General features: G+C 43.3%; 1 protein-coding gene across 9 annotated transcripts in view; it reads left to right on the top strand.

Moving 5' to 3' along the window:
- Positions 1-18,873, top strand: part of RASAL2 (RAS protein activator like 2) — a 246,775-nt gene extending 227,902 nt beyond the window's left edge. For 6 of the 9 annotated variants that reach the window (XM_039881391.1, XM_039881390.1, XM_039881393.1 and 3 more), the window contains 4 exons: positions 2,411-2,545; positions 4,199-4,401; positions 5,575-5,662; positions 10,964-18,873. In XM_039881391.1, the coding sequence (XP_039737325.1) occupies positions 2,411-2,545; positions 4,199-4,401; positions 5,575-5,662; positions 10,964-11,128 (591 nt within the window). In that variant the 3' untranslated portion in view covers positions 11,129-18,873. Of the gene's footprint in view, positions 1-2,410; positions 2,546-4,198; positions 4,402-5,574; positions 5,663-8,624; positions 9,463-10,963 lie in introns of those variants that run through there. The other 3 variants (XM_039881395.1, XM_039881396.1, XM_039881394.1) reach the window with 3 other exon arrangements.
- The last annotated feature ends 650 nt before the right edge of the window (positions 18,874-19,523 follow it).

Below are 19,523 nucleotides of genomic sequence, written 5' to 3'. Positions count from 1 at the left end.
TCGCCGGTTACCATAACAAATCACAGGAAAGCTCATTCAGGCAACATCTTGTTAACTATATAAAGCAGAAAGCTATTGAATTAGCTGCCTCGAAGTAATAAATTCCAGACAGTAAAGTTGCTATTAGTTTTAGTGGCTACTTTATCTCAAACTGCTATTGAATAGAAAATTTTGATTTCACAGAAAAGCAGCTTTTCTGTACCCTGAGTGCTAAAGTGATAAGATTATAAAATTAAAAAGACATTTGTCTCCTTTAAATATTGACTTTCTATTCATTTTTTAAGACTCAGAACCACATTTTTTTGCCTATACATAAGTCTAATAAAAATCTAAATCCCTTGTTCAGTTGTTTTTCTCTACAGATACTAAAGCAATTTATTGTGTTCTGCTTTTCAATCCAGTATGGGAAGAACTGGTGTGCGTGCATGTGTGCGTATGTGTGTGTTTAAAGTGCCGTAGAGTTCATAAAGTTATTTTACATGCTGTATCATTTGTTTCTCATAAGAACTTTTGATATGGATAATGATGATCTTCCTTTATATATGATACTATATCCTATAGGCCAGTGTCTTCAAAATTATTTAAGTATACAAGGTGTTTATTTAATTAGTCATGTAATTATTTTAACACATTTTAGAAAAAATAATTACTAATATAGACATTTTTAGTATATAATATATAACATCAAACTCATGGTCTTACTGATCTTATTGTTTAGCATAAGGACTTAGCTAACTGAAAGAGATTGTTTTAAAGAGATAATAATAATATAATAGTGATAATGTGACAAAAATAATGAAAGTGATACAGAAATGAATGAAGTATAAGAAGCATACCTATATACTATAGCGGAGATAAAGGTAGATTTTTAAGAACTGAGGGTAAGTTTAAGACATTGACAAAATGAAAAGAACGGCTTTAAGGAAGGAAATTTTAGAAGCTCATGCATGAATACTTGTGTGTGCCTTGGACGAAGCCATTTTTAATTGATACATATCTGTAATCTGTTTATAAGTCAACCAAACCAGGTTCTTCTTCAAACCTTCAAGAAATACCTTCATATTCCTTTCATATAGTGTGTTTTCAAGCCTCTCCCAAACCATCTTTGATTACCTTTTAGTCTCTGCAGCCAGTTTTGTTTTGTTTTGTTTTGTTTTCCAGTTTTTTCAGCTAGTCTTTCTAAGTCTCAAAGTTATCAAAATACTCCTTCTTTTAAAATATCTGTTTAGAATTTAACTGGGTTCTATTCCAGAAAGATATAAAGATTCTTAAGGTGTACAGCTCTGCGTGGGAGAGAAAATTCCCTTCAATGAGATTATGGAGTATTGGTCCTCAAAATAGAAATCCATTTTAATTGTAAAAAGGCTAACTCACATGCACTGCTTTGTTCTCTCTCTCTCTCTCTCTCTCTCTCTCTCTCTCTCTCTCTCAGGCAAGCCAGAGAAACAGAATTTATGTATTTCCAACATTGTTTGTGGAGAAAACACTAATATTCAGAGGCCTAGTATAAATTGTAATATCCAGTGCCAGTTCTCTAAACCTAATACAGTGACAGCATCTAAGCTTTCTAGTAAACTACAAAGAACTTTTGAGTACATTGTCTTATTCAATCCTCACAACTCCTTGAGATTGTCAGGCTGGGTGTGGTGATGATGCTGGTGGTATCTCTATTTAGTAAATTAGGAAAAGAGTATTTAAGAGGTTAAGTGACAATTTAAGTGGCAGAGATGCTCCTTAAAGCCAGAATTCTTACCACTCTCTATATCTATATTGGAAAATGACAATTTAGCTATCCTAACTGGATAGAAATTTTCCGTAGACTAATTTGATCTACTGTTTTGAGCTTGTATTTAATCAAGAAACTTATCTGGTCTAATATATGGGCTTAATTATCCCATCATTGCTCTGTAAAAATGACTAAAATGATTTTTCTCTTTCTCTAAATGGTTAAGGTGAAAATGAAGAATTTGACATTCTGACATACAAACGGGCAGCTTGTGAGTTTATTTAGCAGTAATCATTTCCTTGGTTACTGATCATCTCTGGGCTAAATAGACATTTCTTCACCTGAGTAATCAATGATCAAGTTGTGCTTTCTTTCTCTCATTCTATTATCATTGTAAATCCATAAAGTAATTTGGACCATTGGACTAATTAACAATTTTAAGACTTTGTCTTTCTTTGGAAGGAGAAAAAGGCAGGTTCTTGGGTGTGTTGCATAGAGAATAGTTTATTCTTATACAAATGAGTATTCTCTTTTCTCACCCCCAGCCCTGGCATCAATAAAGTATTATTTAGAACTGAGAGCACTTATTAGAAAACAGGGGTGTCTTCCAGAATAGCTCCCTCTTTGAAACGTAACTAGTGGATGAACTGTTTGGGGAGATGCAAATAAGTCTTTCTGATGCAGGTTCAGTCACCTGTGGACTCTGCCACAATGTCCCCAGTAGAGAGGACAGCAGCCTGGGTTCTGAACAATGGGCAATATGAAGAGGATGTGGAAGAAACGGAGCAAAATCCAGATGAAGCCAAGCACGCCGAGAAGGTAGAACCGAGTCTGTCTTTATCAACTCACTGCCCCATAGCAACAGGCCACCAGAAGGGCCGTCTAGCCAAGAACATGATCTGCCCCTGTCATCTTCCGTTCCACCTCACATACGTATCTCTGTGTAATAACTCAGTAGTGTCCTTATGTGAAAAGATGCAGAAAGCGTTCATCAAGCTGGAGCGGGAGGAATTAGCTCTAACTTTTTTTTTTTTTTTTTTTTATGTAGGTAGCCTTAATTTGGAGAATCCTTTGCTATTCACTTCTAGTCATTTTAGATGACTATTTAGTGTATCTGTAAACTGATTGTTAGTCTTCAACCAAGGCCAAAATTTCCCTTGGACTAGACCTCCTTTCTAATCTTGGTAATGATTTTGTCTTTCTTTTTCTTTTTGCATTTGCTGGATAAAGAACATCTAGCTCTATAGATGGTTTTTAAAAAGACATTAACTACCTGTTGGTTTGGTTTTATTTTGTTTTGTTTTTTAAAGAAAAGTCGACAAGGAAAAAAATGATCAGACAGGAACTTTGACATCATGTATGGAATTATCTCATTCAGCTAACAGCCAGACAACTGGCTTCTGCCTACTCGTCAGTGTGATCCTAAACTGTGCTTGGTTGATGCAGTCTGCCTCTTCGAACTGTCCTAAAAATGGTCATCTTCGACCTTCTGGATTAGCAAGTGTAGCTTAGGACCGAGATGTTGGCTAAGCAGAAGCTAATTGTCTGATTGTCAAATAAATGGGATGTTATGTGACAATAGATTGCATTTTACAAAGCACCACATGATTTATCACTAATGACTAATGAATTTAAGTAGACCATCTACAAGAAAGCTGATGCTCCTCACCCCACCTAGTAATTTGACATCCCCACAGCAACTTCAGTACAAGAAAGAGCCATGTAACCATTTGAATTATATAAAGCTTTAATGAGAATTTATTATATAAAGGTTTAGCTTATGTAAATTTAGTGAGAAAACAGACATATGTGTTCCAGCAAGCAGAACCAAATTGGGCAGATAAACCACATCATGAAAGTGAGCCAGGAGGCGGTATTCATCAGTCCTTGAGAACATGTAGGCCTTTTGCTTCGTGCTTATGACCTGAATAGTTTAAGCTTTTATGGTTGGGGAGAAAGCAGCAATAGTCTGCTCTGTCATAAAATCCTACTTATTGATTTAGTAGCTTAAAATTATAGAAGCATTGCTTGATTCTAGTAGAGCGAAGAATGGCAGTCTGATGAGCCGAAGTATGTCCCGGACCCTACAGCGCAGGCGAGGATCAGAACCCTTCCTCTTGTAGACAGCTGGCTTTTGACTTATTTTAAGTGATTTTTCAGGCTTCTAAGTGCTTGATCTTTTCATTATAGAATCAGTATGGCTTGCAACAGCTGGTAGTTTCATGTGGAGAGAGACATAAATATGCAGGTTTGGAATGCCAAGTTAACATTAAAAATGAAATTTGAGGAGGAAGGCAAAGCCCCATTACCATTTATGCCTGTCGATAATTTAGCGGCACTGGAATGGCAGCTCAGACAGCATCCGGCCACCTCGCCTAGGGCTCTCTTCGTAGAAACTAAATCACTAGCTGCTCAAACCAGTGTGATCCACTTTTCCTCTCCTGCTTCGGCGCCTCGTCTCCTCCGCTGCAGTACGAGCAGGAAATCGCGAAGCTGAAGGAGCGCCTGCGCGTGTCCAGCCGGCGGCTGGAGGAGTACGAGCGGCGGCTGCTGGTGCAGGAGCAGCAGATGCAGAAGCTGCTGCTGGAGTACAAGGCCCGGCTGGAGGACAGCGAGGAGCGGCTCCGCAGGCAGCAGGAGGAGAAGGACAGCCAGATGAAGAGCATCATCAGCCGGTGAGACGGCGCCCCGGTGGCGGGCGTGGGCTCGGTGGGGATCCAGACTGATGGGGGGATGAGCCGGACACCCCTCGAGGAGTGGCGGCAAAGCCGGTTTCAGCCGTGCCTGTGCCCTGTGGCACTTAGGACAGATGTGACGACTGGCTGTGTCTCTTACAGGTTTCTAAATCTGAGACCTTTGTGCGCTTCCTGGGAAGACAGAGATAGTCTGTTCTTTTCATTGTAGCAGGTAGAAAAAATAAAAACTCAGTGACTCACTCGAGAGGTCTTAGAGGAGAACTGGGTTTTGAAACCTAGGTGTTCAACATCCAAGACTAACCTAGTTTTTCACAAGTCCAAAGACATTTCATTGGCTGTCATTAGGGCCAGAGAACCAAGAGCGGGTGGCAGTGATGTCAAGGGAGGGGACCACTTATACCAGCCACTTATAAAGCACTCACTAGGGGCCAGGCACTTTTCTAAGTTCTTTACAAATACTAGCTCATCTGATCTGTTAATAATAATTTGTTTAATGCCAACGTCTGAGGTAGGCATTATTCTCATTTTACAAATAAAGAAACAGGCAGCAGATCAAGTCAGTTCCCCAAGGCCACTTAGTGGTGCCACCAGGATTTGAAGCCAGGCAGTCAGGCCCCAGAGTCACGCTCATTACCATTGTGCTTCGATCTTGTCAGAAGCTGCGGACAGGTCAAGTAAATTGAAGACAGAAAAGGTCTGTTGTTTAGCATGCGGAGTCTGACCGGGAGCAGTTTGATGGCGTTTAAACACCAGTGGGGTGAGATGTCAGTGGTGGACAAGAAAGAAACTAGACCTACGAAGTGTAGAGTACTTTTTGGGGAAGCTTCCTTAACAGCGGGTGGTTTGATTTCTTTTAACTGGTTTGATATTTTAAAGTGAAATAAGTTGCGCCGAGGGATCTGACGGAGAGGGAGGCAGTGATTATGGGGATACTGTCTCAGATGGGATGAAAACATGCGGGATCTAGTCACAGAGGAATCGACTTCGCATGTCTTCTTTCAAGGCAGGAGAGAAGAAAGAATGCACGGTTGCAGATTTTTTATTGGAAAGAAGCAGAAATATTGAACTGTGATGAGTTGGGGATTTCTTGTCCTCTGCACTATCTAGCTCTCTCTTGAAAGATGTCGATGTGTCCTTCCTGCCACTTTCTAGGCTAATGGCCGTGGAAGAGGAATTGAAGAAGGACCATGCTGAGATGCAAGCAGTTATTGATGCAAAGCAGAAAATAATTGATGCACAGGTAAGTGGGCCCGGATGCAATGACTGTTATTTCCCGACTTCCCACTCCTTCGCAAATGCCAAGGCACGTACTAGAAAATGGGTCATTGGAAAGTTCTTGGCATTACCTTTCGAAGATGAAAAGTGTTTCCGTGTGACCTATGACCTTTCCTTTCTTTTCCTGGTGACAAGTCTGTTAACCCAGCACAAACCCAGCAAGCGCGCTTAGTGTAGTCGCTTAACAAGTCTCAGCCTAGTGCATGAGGAGCTTTACTTCTTTCCTCATGGAGAGTCTGGCATCCCCTGAGGGGAGCGCTGTGAAGGCTACACCGCATGTGTCTGGCTTGTGACCTCCACTGACCTTTGCTTGGCTGTGATGTTCACGGTCTTGTCAGTCACGTCCACTGTGCCATCACCCTCTAGCCCCTGACAGTAGTGGAGCTGCAGGGGAAAGACAAGGTCGTAGAAGGCACCTTTCCTTATTCTCTCGGTTCAGGGTCTGGCATCGATGCTTGGAATTTGCTTGGCTGCCTCTCTTTGTTGGCTGTGCTTGAAGAGCCTCTTTTGGTTGATGAAATCAGAGCCTGGGCCTCTGCTCACTATAGCTTAGACCCACGCGTGACACTAATGGTGTGATGACTGCCAGGAGCACCTCACAGGGACACATCCGTGATCAGAGCAAAATCCAGCAGGCGGAAAGCGTTCCTAGTTCCTTCTCATTTTCTCAATGCAAAATAGGGTCATATTTCTTAGAGTGAAACAAATAACAAAAGGCAGATGCGGTTTGATAGTGGCTGGTCTAGCCACTGCATGTATCACCTCCCTGAAGACAGCCCAGGTTTGCATTTCTCACCTTTAGATGCCATATCATATCCCTAAGCTAGGAAATAAAAATGGGAGCAAGCACGTTATGGTCTGCTCTCTGCTCTGTGCACCAGCCAGTAGTCAGACTGTGTTGGAGCCACGTGCTCAGCACCTCCAGTCTCGTGTCCTCGGATGGGTTAATTTTTCAAAGGAGTTAGGAATGAGGCCAAAAGCACAGCCCTGGGAAGAATGCTTCGTGGGCCGCATGCTCCTTCAGACACACTAGACTTGGAAGTCGAGTGTGAGTTGTGATGCTCTCTCATCAACATAGCTCCTCAGAATATTTTGGACTCTTGAACTTTGTAGCTTCTGGATATTTAGACCTCCCATGAGTCAGAAGAAAGTTCTGCTTTCTTCTGTAATTATCTTACTTGGTCCTTTTTAAAGGCCTTTCTGGATGTCCCCAGGATGGTGAGGGAACGGTAGCAGAGACAAGGCTGTCTCACTGTACACACTATCAAAATGCATCCCAGAGGCTTAAGAGAAACAGCTTGGATAAAGAGGGCCGTTTAGTCAGGCAAACTGGTGTTGGTAAGTTTTTGCTTTGGGATTTTCAGTATGACAATATAAAGCAAGAAGAGTTCTATTAATAACCACACCAAGAGAGATTTTAGTTCTAATGGGATAAAACAGACCATTTTAATAAAATAATGAAATAGACCATTTCAGCCGATATAAAACCATGTCCGTCTTAAGCAGGGGAGCTGGGGTGAGCCATCGTCATGGCTCTGCACACAGCGTTGCCCTTTGCTAGCTTGTCCATCAAAACAGCCTCCTCATCAGCTTCTGAGGGTTGCCACCCTACCCCACCCCCTATTTTGACATCTAGGGCAAGGTGACCGGGTATGAAGCAGGAATCATGGGCACAGAAAGTGAAAGCAAGGGAGCGAATCAGGTTTATCGGGGCTCAAAAGCTCCAGAGGGTAAGGGCCTTCTCTCCATTAACTGGGACTGATTCGCTGTTCAGGATGGGCGCAATGCCCTCAAAGCACCAGTCAGTGTCAGACTCACGAGCTGGCTTAGCTGGATAATATTTTGCACGCACACCTCAAGGCAGTGGTTTTCAAGTGGTCCATCCGATTCCGCGGACTGTTTGGTGGAACGGGGTGGGAGCCTTCCATACAGCAGTTTCCAGCTGCTCCCACTGACCACTCAACCACAGGCAGCACTCTCAGATAATAGATCGAATCACACCGAGGTTGGCTAAATGTAATCAGCCAACATAAGCATTGTTATATAATAAATTTCCTACCCGAGGCCTACTGGAAAATCCACTGCACCACGTTTCGAAAGCCACTGTCCAGTGGACAGCACAAATCACAAACACACAAGCTAATAAAACAAAAACGTCTAATCTTTTTAAAAGGGAGGTTTCCCAATTCCAGCTGTTGTCTTACTGATACATTAAAATCTTATTATAGCAAAAGACGAGGAGCATCCTTTGTCATCCGTCGTGATGAATGACGCTTTATATCAGATGTGTTCCCTTTGTAAGGAAAGATCTCACATCTTGAGTGTTTGGTGGAGCAGAGCAGCCCTTCTGGCATCGTTTAACAGTGTGAGGAGATGTCGGGGATGAAAGCTGCCCAGCAAGGGAACCCATGCTTTTGTGTCCTTGACGTCTGCCTCGGTGCCACTAGTGGAAAAATATATATATATATATATATTTCTGAAATGAATATAGCTTCCCTTATACTAGAGCTGAGCCCAGCCTCTCCCAAAACAGTAAAGGCCAGATGCCAGGTGAACTGGTTTGCATCTCTCAGTGGCCCTTTGTCCCCACAGGAAAGGCTTGTCCCTGAATCCAGCCTCCCCGCCTCCTGGGGTCAGCTCACACTGCGGGCCCTGGCCTGGCTCAGCCAGCCGCTAAAGAGCAGAGAGGGCGAGCACTCCAGGGGTGAGGGCAGGGCGCCCTATCCTGACTTGGGGCGCAGCCCCGGGGCTCCTGGGGATGGTACCGAGGGGCCCTTTCTAAACATTAGGCCAGAGACCGTCACCTTTCACCCCCGGGATCTCTCCCTGTGACGCAGATGGAGAGCAGAGAAGGGCTTCCTCCTCTGAGAAGCAAGCAGCTGCCTAGTTACTATTGCAAGTCATGTCTCCGCTGTGTTAAATTACAGGTCATAAATGGAGATGAGATTATGCAAACAGGCAAGTAAACCCTGTCGCTCCCTAGCCGAGCAGCCCCAGCCCTGGCCCAGCCCCGGCCTCCTGCACATTCCAGCTCCTGCGCTCTCCGCACCCGACACCCCTCCTGGCAGGCAGGGGCTCCACTGCTGTGCCTTTCAATCCAGGCGGAATCGAAATGTCAGAGCATCTTTTGCCAGCTGAACTTGAATTTCAAAATTCCCTATTTGGTTCTTTTTTCTTTTACTTCTGTTTTATTTTGAGAGTTTGGCAGTGAGAGGAATTACAAAAGGGGGCGTCTCTCGATGGGAAACTTTGAACTGTTGGGGGCGGTGCTTGGCTCCAGCTCTTTCTCGCTGGTCGGTAAATAAAATCATTCTTAGCCTTTTCGACCCTCTAAGAGTCAAATTTTCATGAATGCCTAATTTTTTTGGATAAACCTGGAGAATCCTGTATTCTTTGGTATTAGGGCCTTATAATTTATCCTAATACTGAAATATCTTTTCTTTTTTCATCATTTCAAGAAATTACCAGCTTTTCTGTTTTGAGAGTTTCCTTCCCACAAGGGAAAAGATCATATTTGGTTCCCACCACTCGCTTGTTTTCCGGTAACCACGTGGCCAGTCCTTACCTACTGACTTGAAAAAGGTCTGTACTTAGCATCCCAGGAAACAACATTGGCTGTAATTTTTTTTTAATTATTATTTTTTTTAAAAAGCCTTGCAGATTTTTCTTTAAGTTTTGCTTATCCTTACAGTGAGGCACTCACCTTCCCAAAGTCAAAAGCATCTTACACCAGATTAGCGGTTTGTTAATAATGCTGATTTGGGGTATCTTACCACCTGAGTTCTCCATCAGAGAAAGGAAGATTTTTTTTTTTTTTAATGATATAATAATATATGAAATTATGAAGCTGGAGTTTTTTTTTTTTTTCATGCTTTTGAAACTATGAGCTGCCATACAGATTCCCCACCCCAAAGTCGAAGATTAAAGGAAAGTGCCATGTGATGCTGTGTGTATGCTTTTACCTAAATTCGCCCGCAGGGCAGTGGTCTTCACTGGCATCCTCCTGGCAGCAAAGGTCCTAGCAGAGAAGAGCCGCACGCAGCCCGGTGGCCCGTGTAGCTACTGCTTTAGTAGCCAGGAGAGCGTCAGGCCCTCAGCCCTGCAGGTCGTCTCTGAGCCTTGCCGTGGCTCACCTTACCATGCTTTCCCCAGGTAAAGACAAAAGCTCCCAGGGTAGGAAAGCTCCTTTGGCCTTGGGGTTTTTCCTCATGTGTTACTTTCTTTTTAATTTCGTGGGCAGAGGTAAAGCTGGGTCTTCTCAGCACTAACTTCTTATCTGCTGAAAAATCACGACTTTGTGTTGGAAAGGTTCTAGAATGATTTCCCTAGCTACTCAAGCTACCATTAGGGTTTCTCTCCTACTCTTCATGAAGCTGATAATATTTTGATGGATGATTATTATTTTTTTTAATTTAGATGAGCCTACTTTCCATGAGATTGCCTTTTTTTTTTGGCCCTTTTTTCCTTGTAGTGTATTCAACAACTTTGTCTCCAAATATTGGTTCTAAAGTATTTTTTTTTTTTTGCAGAGACTCAAAAGTAAAATGGGAGCAGCCTCCGTGTGGGGGGGGAGGGCCTTCCTGGAGTAACTCTGAGCTGGAATGGGTCCAGGAGCTTGTGTCCTCTGTTCGTTTTCATGTGTTACGTTGGCGGCATCTCCCTTCGGCCACATCTCCCTCCCCATGTCCCGGTCCCTCCTTGGTCTGAGCTTCTGGCTGCTTCCCCCTTGCTGTCGCATCTTCACTTTGTGGGTGACTATAAACTGCCACCGTGTATTGTTTTTAATTTTAAGCACAATGTGAATTCTCTGCAAATGTGACTGATGTGCCCTCTGTGGGGCCTAAGAACCCATAGATCACTCGCACTTCTCCTCTGTGAAATGAAACCTCTGGTGCTTCTTTCTTTGCGTCCTAGTTTCCACGCTTTAATTTTGACCAAAAGCACCTAATACAGTCAGGCACCTTGACACATGTGTCGCATAATCCAAAGTAACACTCGATGTCATTTTTTACATGATGTCCTAGTGTCCCAAGGGACAGTAATAACAAATCCTGCTGTGCCAAAAGGAAAAAGAGACCCACTGGGCTCCAGGGAAGCTGAACCTGACTCGTGCGCAGAAAGAGGCAGAGATGTTCCATTTGTCTGGGAAGCATCATGCGTCCTGCTGTCTGATAGAAAGCATCAGAACAGTCGCTCAGTACAGAAAGGAGTACGGTGCGATTCTTTTGCATGTGGCCGAAATAAAGCCAGGATTGGTGTGTTGTAGGAAAAACGGATCGTGTCCCTGGATTCGGCCAACACCAGACTGATGAGCGCGCTGACGCAGGTGAAGGAGCGGTACAGCACGCAGGTCCGCAACGGCCTCTCCCCCACCAACCCCACCAAGCTGTCCATCACGGAGAATGGTGAATTCAAAAACAGCAGCTGCTGAGGGGCTCTGACCAGACAGGCTGCAGGGGACCGCAGGGGACCTCACGCGCTCCTGCCCCGCCCTTGCCCAGCCCGCCGCTTCAGAACAGCGCTGCGGAGAGAAGGCTCGAAGGAGGAAAAGAATCTTGTCTTTCAGGGCACAAGGCTAAGACCTCCCAGGTCGATGCTTTCCCCCATGTCTCTATGTACATAGGGAACTTAGTTCTGGGCCATGTACAGAAAATACCACTGTAATATACCAAAAGGAAGTTAATAATGTAGATTGCCTTTTTAATTATTGCTATTTTTATTATTGTTTTCCTCTTGTTGAAAGCACTGCAGTTGTTAGAGGAGGAAGGTAGGAACTAAGTGTGAGTGAGAAATGAGCCCAGGGTTCAGTAGGTAGAGACCACGTGTCTGTCTGTGTGTCTGTCTGTCTGGTAGAAGCGCACAGCGTGCAATAGGACATTGTCAGAAGAGTTTTTCAGGGATTCATCTGCCAGTTGAGAAACTCCACTCCTGCTCCCTTGTCCTTTAGGAAAACATGCAGATACAAAGGTCCAAACAAAACATTCGTCCCGTTGATCAGCCAAGACTGGATTTGGACAGACAGCTAATCCGATTTGCGGATACGCTGTTTCAGAGGGCAGATGAGAGCTCTTGCATCAACACTGGACTTTAGGACTGATTTCTGTTAAACCCCCGTTGATGTTTATTTCCTTCTGTCTGTAGCAGATGGGAATTTTCCATTTTAGGTAGGGGGCTTTTTTTTTTTACCCTAGTTGTAATAAAGGGCGTTTTTTTTCCCCCCCTCTTTAGATTTACAAAACTATAAATATTTGTGTCTCTACATACTGTCTTCACCTTCACAAACCCACTGCCCTTTCCTCCCCCACGGTGGGGGCGGCATCTCACCTGGAGAAGCAATTCAAATATGCTGTCCATCACCCATCCGAAACAAACACCCTTCCGTGCAGAAAAGGGCTAACCATACCGTAGCAGGAATCTCTGACTATTTCCTATTTAAAGAAAGAAAAAAACATTTTCTATTTGTAAGTACTAGCATATCTCTGGGCAGGGTCATTTTATCTGAATCTTTAACTTTTAAATTGCTTCTTTCTCTACTCCCCTAAGTACAATTTGGAAAGGAAATCTGGAGCATCACTCTCTTAAAAGTGATGACGACTCTTGTACAAAAGAAAAGTGGAAGAGTGAAGACAGCACGTCCCGTTGCTTTTTCCCGTGCTCTTAGGATTGTCGATAATGACCCAATGTCACCAGTTGTCATCCTTGGCTTTATTGTAGGACAGAAAAAGTCGTGGGAGCTAATTTATTTTCTTTTTCCCGAAGGTGTGAAATGTCATCTTGAATGCAAGCTTTATTATCAGAAGTATGGAATGTTATGTGTTAGGACAATACATATACAAATATATATACACATATCTAGTCACACGTGTACATATAACCGCACAAATAGGAAAAGTTCATGCCTTCTATGCTGTCAGATATAATGTTAAAAGGGTTTTGAATCTTTTAAGCAAGATAGAAGTCGTCGTTTATATTGAGAAAGGACATTTCTCAAAAAAGGTAATGATGTTTATTTTAAATTATAAATTTGAGGAAATTTTATAAAAGGAAAAGCAGAGAGGAGAAAAGAAGACCTGGGGGAGTCGCAGGCGCGGAGCGAGTGTTTCTACCTGACAGAACCTGGGAAGGGAACAAGAGAGCAGAGCGTTTACCTGTCGTGTCCTCCCTTGAGCGAAGCCCCGACAGGGGCACCAAGCACCCCGTTTCCCCGCACCCCAGCTCGCATTCCGGCCTCTGGGGCGCTCTCCTCTCTCAGATGGGTCTTTGTGTTGGACCTTGCGTCTCAGCAGCCTCACTGTGGCTCCCCGATCCGTGACCTTTTAAAACATTTCCCTTCGTAACCCTCCCGTTTCTGCCAGTCAGAGATGTAAAGCAGGACCTGCTCATGTTGCTTAGCCGAGCTGCAGCCTTCATGCCCACATGTTTTAGCACTTGCTTATTTTCTTGACCCTCAGTAGTTATTTTACAAATTCTATCCCTCTCCTCCAAGCTGAGGGCACACTGTGGTCAAAATCACTTACTTTAATAGAAAAAAAAAATGACCAATTCTGAGGTAGTGGGAGGGGAAAATGCAAACGTAGGTCTGTTCTTGTCTCTGCTCTAGCCAGGTCTTATCCATCCGTTGTGCCGCAGAGAACATGGAAGAGAATTGTCAGTCCCAGCGGTGTTAAGTGGGTAACGTGGGTGGCGGCTCGCCCTGCGGTTTAGATTAGAAGAGCTCAGGTGTTGGTCGTGGATTACAGAGGGCTCGTCAGCTCACCTGTACTGGGCGTGGGGGAGACAAAACATCACGTTTTTGATGGATGCAGTATATCTCGTTGGCGTGTGGGAGCGCCGTAGAGCTGCCTACTTTGGAAGATGAAATGCCCCCAAATGTTTGGATAGACTGTGCAGCCCTCTGTATCAGGGTATCTTGAATGAAGAGGAGAGAGTAAAAGAAAAATTATAAAGTGAGAAGCTGAAAGTTCAGAGTTATTGCCAGATTAACTTTTAGATTATCCTTTGAGCCTATTTCTATCCAAATATTTTTCTGAGGTTTTATTTTGTGTGTGTGTGTGGAAAAAGGCAGCAACAGCTGATAATTTTTATGGAGGTATTCCTTAATTGGCTTTTCTTCAGCCCAAATAGGTACAGACTTCTGCTGGGAGGTGGGACATGGTCGAAGAAACGGGTGAATTAAGATGGCTGCCGACATGTCACCCGACGCGTCACCACATTGCGGGGCGCGGCATAGACCCGGGCCGAGTGGAATTTAGACTTCAGGAGAAGTGCTTGCTTGCTAAGTGCTCGTCTAGCTGATGAGCAGACTCGGCCTTTAACAAGGACAATGTCGGTAAGATTTAGGAAAAAGCTTCATGTTCCCCTTTGGTATCACTGGAGCAATAAGCATCCTGGGCTGAAGCAGCAGAGGGAGTTACATTTCCATCAGGTCATCACGTTCCCTGAGTCTCTGCAATTTGAGCCTGATCGACGGGGAGTTATATGTAACTGAGTCACTGGAACGGACACCGGAGCAGTACTGTGTCCCAGGCTGTCACCTAGGGCGGTCTTTGGTGAGGGGAATGTGGGAATGAGGTGATCGCGCTGCTGCGGCTTTGCGCGTTTTGCACTTGGTGCCGAGGTGGTCAGACGAGCTTTCCGTGGTCCGCTTCCACCTTTACCTGCGATGGTGTCGAACAGCACGAGAAAAAGTAGCATTTCTGTCTGTGACTGTCGTGAGTCTGGGAGAGGTAGCTTGACTTAAGTAAAGCCTTTCACCTCTCCTGTGCCTGTGACCTTTGTTGATGGGTCTGTTTATGACTCTCACGCTGTCCTCAGAGGGCCACCTAGTTGGGAACAGTTCTTAACATGGAAGTCCCAGAACGAGACGATTGCCATCGAGTGCATCTGCTCTGGTGTTTCTCTTGCCTTCCATCCACGTCTGGTTCTGGTCATCTCCAGTGTGGAGTCCTGTGCAGGCTGGTCGTGGGCCTGAACTCGGGGAAGGAACCCTCTGCAGGATCCTCCGAGCCCCAGGCTGACACAGGCTAGCCTTGTCACTGGGCCTGAGTCTGCAGCTCCGGCGCCCAGGCCACAGCTCCACAGCATCTTCAGCCGCCTTTGGAGGCCGCCTTCTCTGCGGACTGTGGAAAGCTAAAAGGGCTTTCCTCGACCTCCTCCTTAACCTTTCCCGAGTCTGGTAGTGACATCTCCCGCTTGCCCTAGCAGTGAATAGTTACTTTCCCACCCCTTCCTGGGGGCCAAGAATTTGGGATACTTTGTTTTTATCAATACATCGATTGAAAGGACCTATTTTACTAGTTTTTTTTAAAAGAAGTTACATTGGCGTGTTGAATTTTTAATAGAATCTCTTCTTGTGTTTGAGTGACTGTTGTTAGTTCTAGAAGCATTCTCTTGTCGTCATGACCCAGTTCCAAAACTCTAGAGTTTAGGAAAGACAAAAGTGATGAAATTTGCATGAGGTAGAATAAATATCTTATGAGGCGGGAAAGAACCTGAGGAAGATAACGTGATCCAAAAGGGAACTCACGGCCAGCAGCCCCCTCAGCAGTCGGAAAGTTCAAGGCAACGGGGATTCATAGCCTTTGCCGGGAGCTCTTAAAATACAGAGCTGTATGGAGAGGCAGTTTCTGTAGACAACACGTCCACACCCGCACAAAACACAGTTCCTAGGGTCTCCTTTTTCTGAATGTTGATCTATCTTATAGAGCAGTGATTCCCAAACTTTCTTGGGTGTTTCAGATTTTATGCTCTCATTTGTTAGATTTTATGACAGTGGTTCTCTTTTCTTTAAAGTGTACCATATGTGTTATATGTATATATAAGTTAAAGTAACTTGCAATTGATTTGGTTTGACATTATCTCAAGACCCTTGGATGTCATTAGTGATACCTTGGGGAGTCATAGAAAGGAAATTGAATCTCACAGGTCTGAGAGCAGGATCCAGAAAGTAGTTTTGGTTCCTGATCAGTTAGTTAATCCTCAGGCGACTGAGTACCCCACGCAGCAGGACTTAGCAAACGCAGTAAGCCACCCAAGGAAAGTAAAATGGTAGTTTTTGCCCAGATTTCAGCATGCATTTTAATTTCCTACTCAGTTGTTATTTTTCATTCGAATGCCCTCGTTTTTTCATTTTTCTCTAGGAAATATTTTAGTTTGGGACTGAAAACCAGATTTATCTGTTGTCGTAAAGAGATTTCCACAGAAGCTGTGTTTTAGGGACCTCTCTCATCTGTGTGGGAGTACAAATATTTATGTAAAGATATCATATTTATGTCGTTTTACACTCCCAAGGGAAAGTTTCAGTTCTCAGTTCACCAAAATTGATTCAGTGACCACTATCCTGCAGAAAAGTTGAAATAAATAGTAAAGGTTAAATTTTGAATGGTGCTTAGACATTTCCTAGTTACACTAAAATTAACTCAAGCAGATAGCTGCACATTAACCTGAATCACACCTGTGAGGATTTTACCTTCTAAATTTGCTTTCGTTTTTCATCTCCAGGGCCTTAATAAAAGTGTGTTAATACACACGACTATTTTACAATGATAGCTCTAAATAATTTATTTTTTATTTCAAGAAAGAGAAGTACACCTTAGAAAAACAAAACCCAAGATTTTATTTTATTTTTAAAGCCATATTTTTGTGCTAGTAGCACTTAGATTGTTCCATATGTGAGATCCATATCTGCATTTCATTACCTGGGTTTGTTCTAAAGAAGATTTATTTTTGTTCTGTGAATAATTTTTGATGGTTCTTGTACATGTACAGATATAGATAACGTTTGAGGTCTTTTATTGATAATCCTACAAAGAATACAAATAAACTTTAACTTTAAACATTTTTCAGACTAAAGTTGCTACTGTATTTGACATATTACTCTCTCTTAGCATTTATCTGGGTGATTAGGACACTTGGATTCAAAAAAAAAAAAAAAACAGAAAGAAAACCTATGCAGGAACATTATTTCGAAGGTGTATTTTAATATTAAGAACAATGTCTTAGAATTCCCCAACTTACTGGTAAGAAATATTTAGCTGTAGGGCAAGTAGCTGGCGGTCACATGTGTCGTAATGTGATGGCATCCTTGGAGAGCTCCTCGTTCTGGAGAATTTGAAATCTCTTAGCTTGTCGCTGATAAAGAACGTGTCCACTTTCCTTGGAAGTATGACCCCACTTAGCCTCCCAGACCGCTGCCATCCTCTCTTAATCCCCCAGCGAGATTCATGGGGTTTGTTCCAGGATTTTTATTGCTTCACGGGGGTTTTGTTGTTGTTGTTCCTGTTTGCTTGTCATTCTCAGGGTTACTGTTCCCAGTCACCTCCATCTTCTCCTCCTTACCTGTTTCATTCCATAAACTCCGGGGATATGGAGTTTTCTTTTGTGCTGGGTGTAGGTCTGAAATTCTACCAGTTAGCCTCTTCACGTATCTGAAGTTATTTCTAATTCTGATCTACAAGGAATTAAAAAACTAAAAAAAAAAAAAATTAAAAAAAAAAATCTGGATTCACTGAATATCCAGAGAAGCTTGTATGAGAAGGAGACTCCAGATCAGTAGAGCGTGCTATTTTTTGTTTACTTCGAAGCCGACCCATTTCAGCCTGAACTGCTTGCCACCTAACGTTAGCTTTAAGACTTCTTGGATCTGAAACATCAAAAAGAGAGAAACTGTTGACACTATCTTGTGACCTCATCCTCTCGGCCCAGAACTGTCCACTCACATGCCCTTTACGTGCAACCATCTGTGTTTTCCTCAGCCTCCCTCCCGCTGCCTGCCTTTCGTCATTAGCACCTTCACCAGTGGGAAGGTACATACATCAATTTTGTTAAGCGCCACCATCACATCCCCCCAGCCAAAAAAGAAAGTTTGATGACAGAGGGGACTGAAACAAATGACTTAATTGGTGCTTCTCAATCCCGACTATTCATCAGAATCACTGCAGAACTTAGACAGAGAGAGAAGGGGTGCCCTTGGGGGCCACCACTGAACGGTGCAATGGAATCTCTGTAAGGATTAGGGGTCAGGCTTTTTTTTAACTTCTCGGGGATTCTAACTTCAGCCAGAATTGACAGCCACTAGTCTATATGTAGCTCGAAGCACTGTGCGTGACCATCAGTGAGGATGTCTCTGTCCTTGGAACCGTGAGAAGTTGGCTTCAGATGTTTCTCTGCCTTCTGTTTGGAATTTTAAATGAGACTGATGATCTGTCCTCTGCCTTTCCTCACACACACCTTGTCCCCACCACTTCTGTCCTTTTAATCTGTCCATGAATATGGGATAGATACTTTCCACAAGGGTGACTAGAAGATGGACTTTCCCATTTTGACCCCACTTTTCCCATTATTAGCTTTAATTTAAAACAAAAAGTAGATGGCATCTGATTTGATCTCGTCACCCCCCAAAAAAAGTTCTTGACTTTTGTAGACCTGATACTCATCACTGCAGTCTTAGCACATGAACTTTTTTTTTTTAATTACTTGAACTTTTACTAAAAAAATTTATCAGGTGCTCAACTGCATCATTTGCATCTGTTCTTCAGAAGCAAAATGCTCCACTCCCTTCCTCACTCCCCCGTAGGTGTGTACGTGTGTGCGTGCACACACACGTACACACACACAATACCATTCTTTCTAGAAATCCGAGTTTGTGAGAAGTTAGAAGAAATCGCCTAGGAGCTGTGTCTTTGACCTCTGAGTAAATTGCAATAAGCTACCAGATGAATGCAAATCTGTTTCCTCGCCTGTAAAATTGTTATTTGGGCCAGATGAGCCATAGGAACTCTCCAGCTCTGACATCTTATCATTATCTGAGAGAACTAAAACATGTACCCTTAGGCCATGTTAGAAAATCAGCTTGAGGCTTTTGTCACAATATTTAGGAACAGTTCTTCAATCCTCCCATCTCACAATACTTTAAAAGAACAAGAAAAAAAAAAAGATAGAACAATAATAATGTTGATAATAATAATATTAGCTATTTACTATGTGCCGATTTGCTTAGCACTTTATATGGAATATTTCATTTAATCATAATACCAACCATATGAGTTAGGTACTGTTGTTCCTAATTCATGAGGAAACAGGCTCAGAAAAATTAAGTTACTTGCCCAAGGTCACAAGTATTAAGTGGAAAGCCAAGACCCAAACTGAGGTCCTTCGGACTATACTGTCTGGATTTAAGAAAAAAAAAAAAAAGGAACTCAGGAAAAATGTTAAGAGAGTAAGAAAAGGATCTGAAAAGATCTCGGCACATGAACCAAGGTGTCACCATGAGCCAAAGTGATGGCAGCAGGAACGGATGAGCTAATTTCCCAAAGCTCTTCCTCTGACCATATTGGCTTTTACAGCGTTGTCTTGCATCGTCAAGTCATCTGGTCAAAATTAGAAGTGGGCAGAAGTCTCACCTCACTCAAAAATTGGTCTTTCATATCTTCTGGGTCCATCAGAGCTGGGATGATAAAATCTGCTTTCAGGATTCCAAAGTCTTGCCCTGAAGTACAAAATGCTGCCTGGTTTGAGGAAAATCACCCGATCGCCATTTGAAAACTTAAAAGTTCTTAGCAGTCGGGAGTGTGCATTGGACACCACAGATGGTGTGTGGTGATTTAGGGTTTCAAAAAGGAAAAAACTACTGAACAGGAGGATGCTCGGCCACAGTGAGGATCAACCAACCAGTGGCCGAAAGCAAAGAGTCCTCTCTCCCTGGGCCATGTTTGTAAAGGCCCCTCTGCCCCAGGAAACTAAGTTCTCTGAGTCTATAAACAAGCGCTCAGCCTTTGGCCGTGAGCCACTGTAACCATCACAGGAACTGCAGCCTCATAATAGGACCT

Source organism: Pteropus medius, unplaced genomic scaffold (genome assembly GCF_902729225.1).
Source record: "Pteropus medius unplaced genomic scaffold, Ma_sr-lr_union100, whole genome shotgun sequence".
Classification (NCBI taxonomy): Eukaryota; Metazoa; Chordata; class Mammalia; order Chiroptera; family Pteropodidae; genus Pteropus; species Pteropus medius.
The sequence above is the reverse complement of the archived record's forward strand: the minus strand, read 5'-3'. Positions and strand labels throughout refer to the sequence as shown.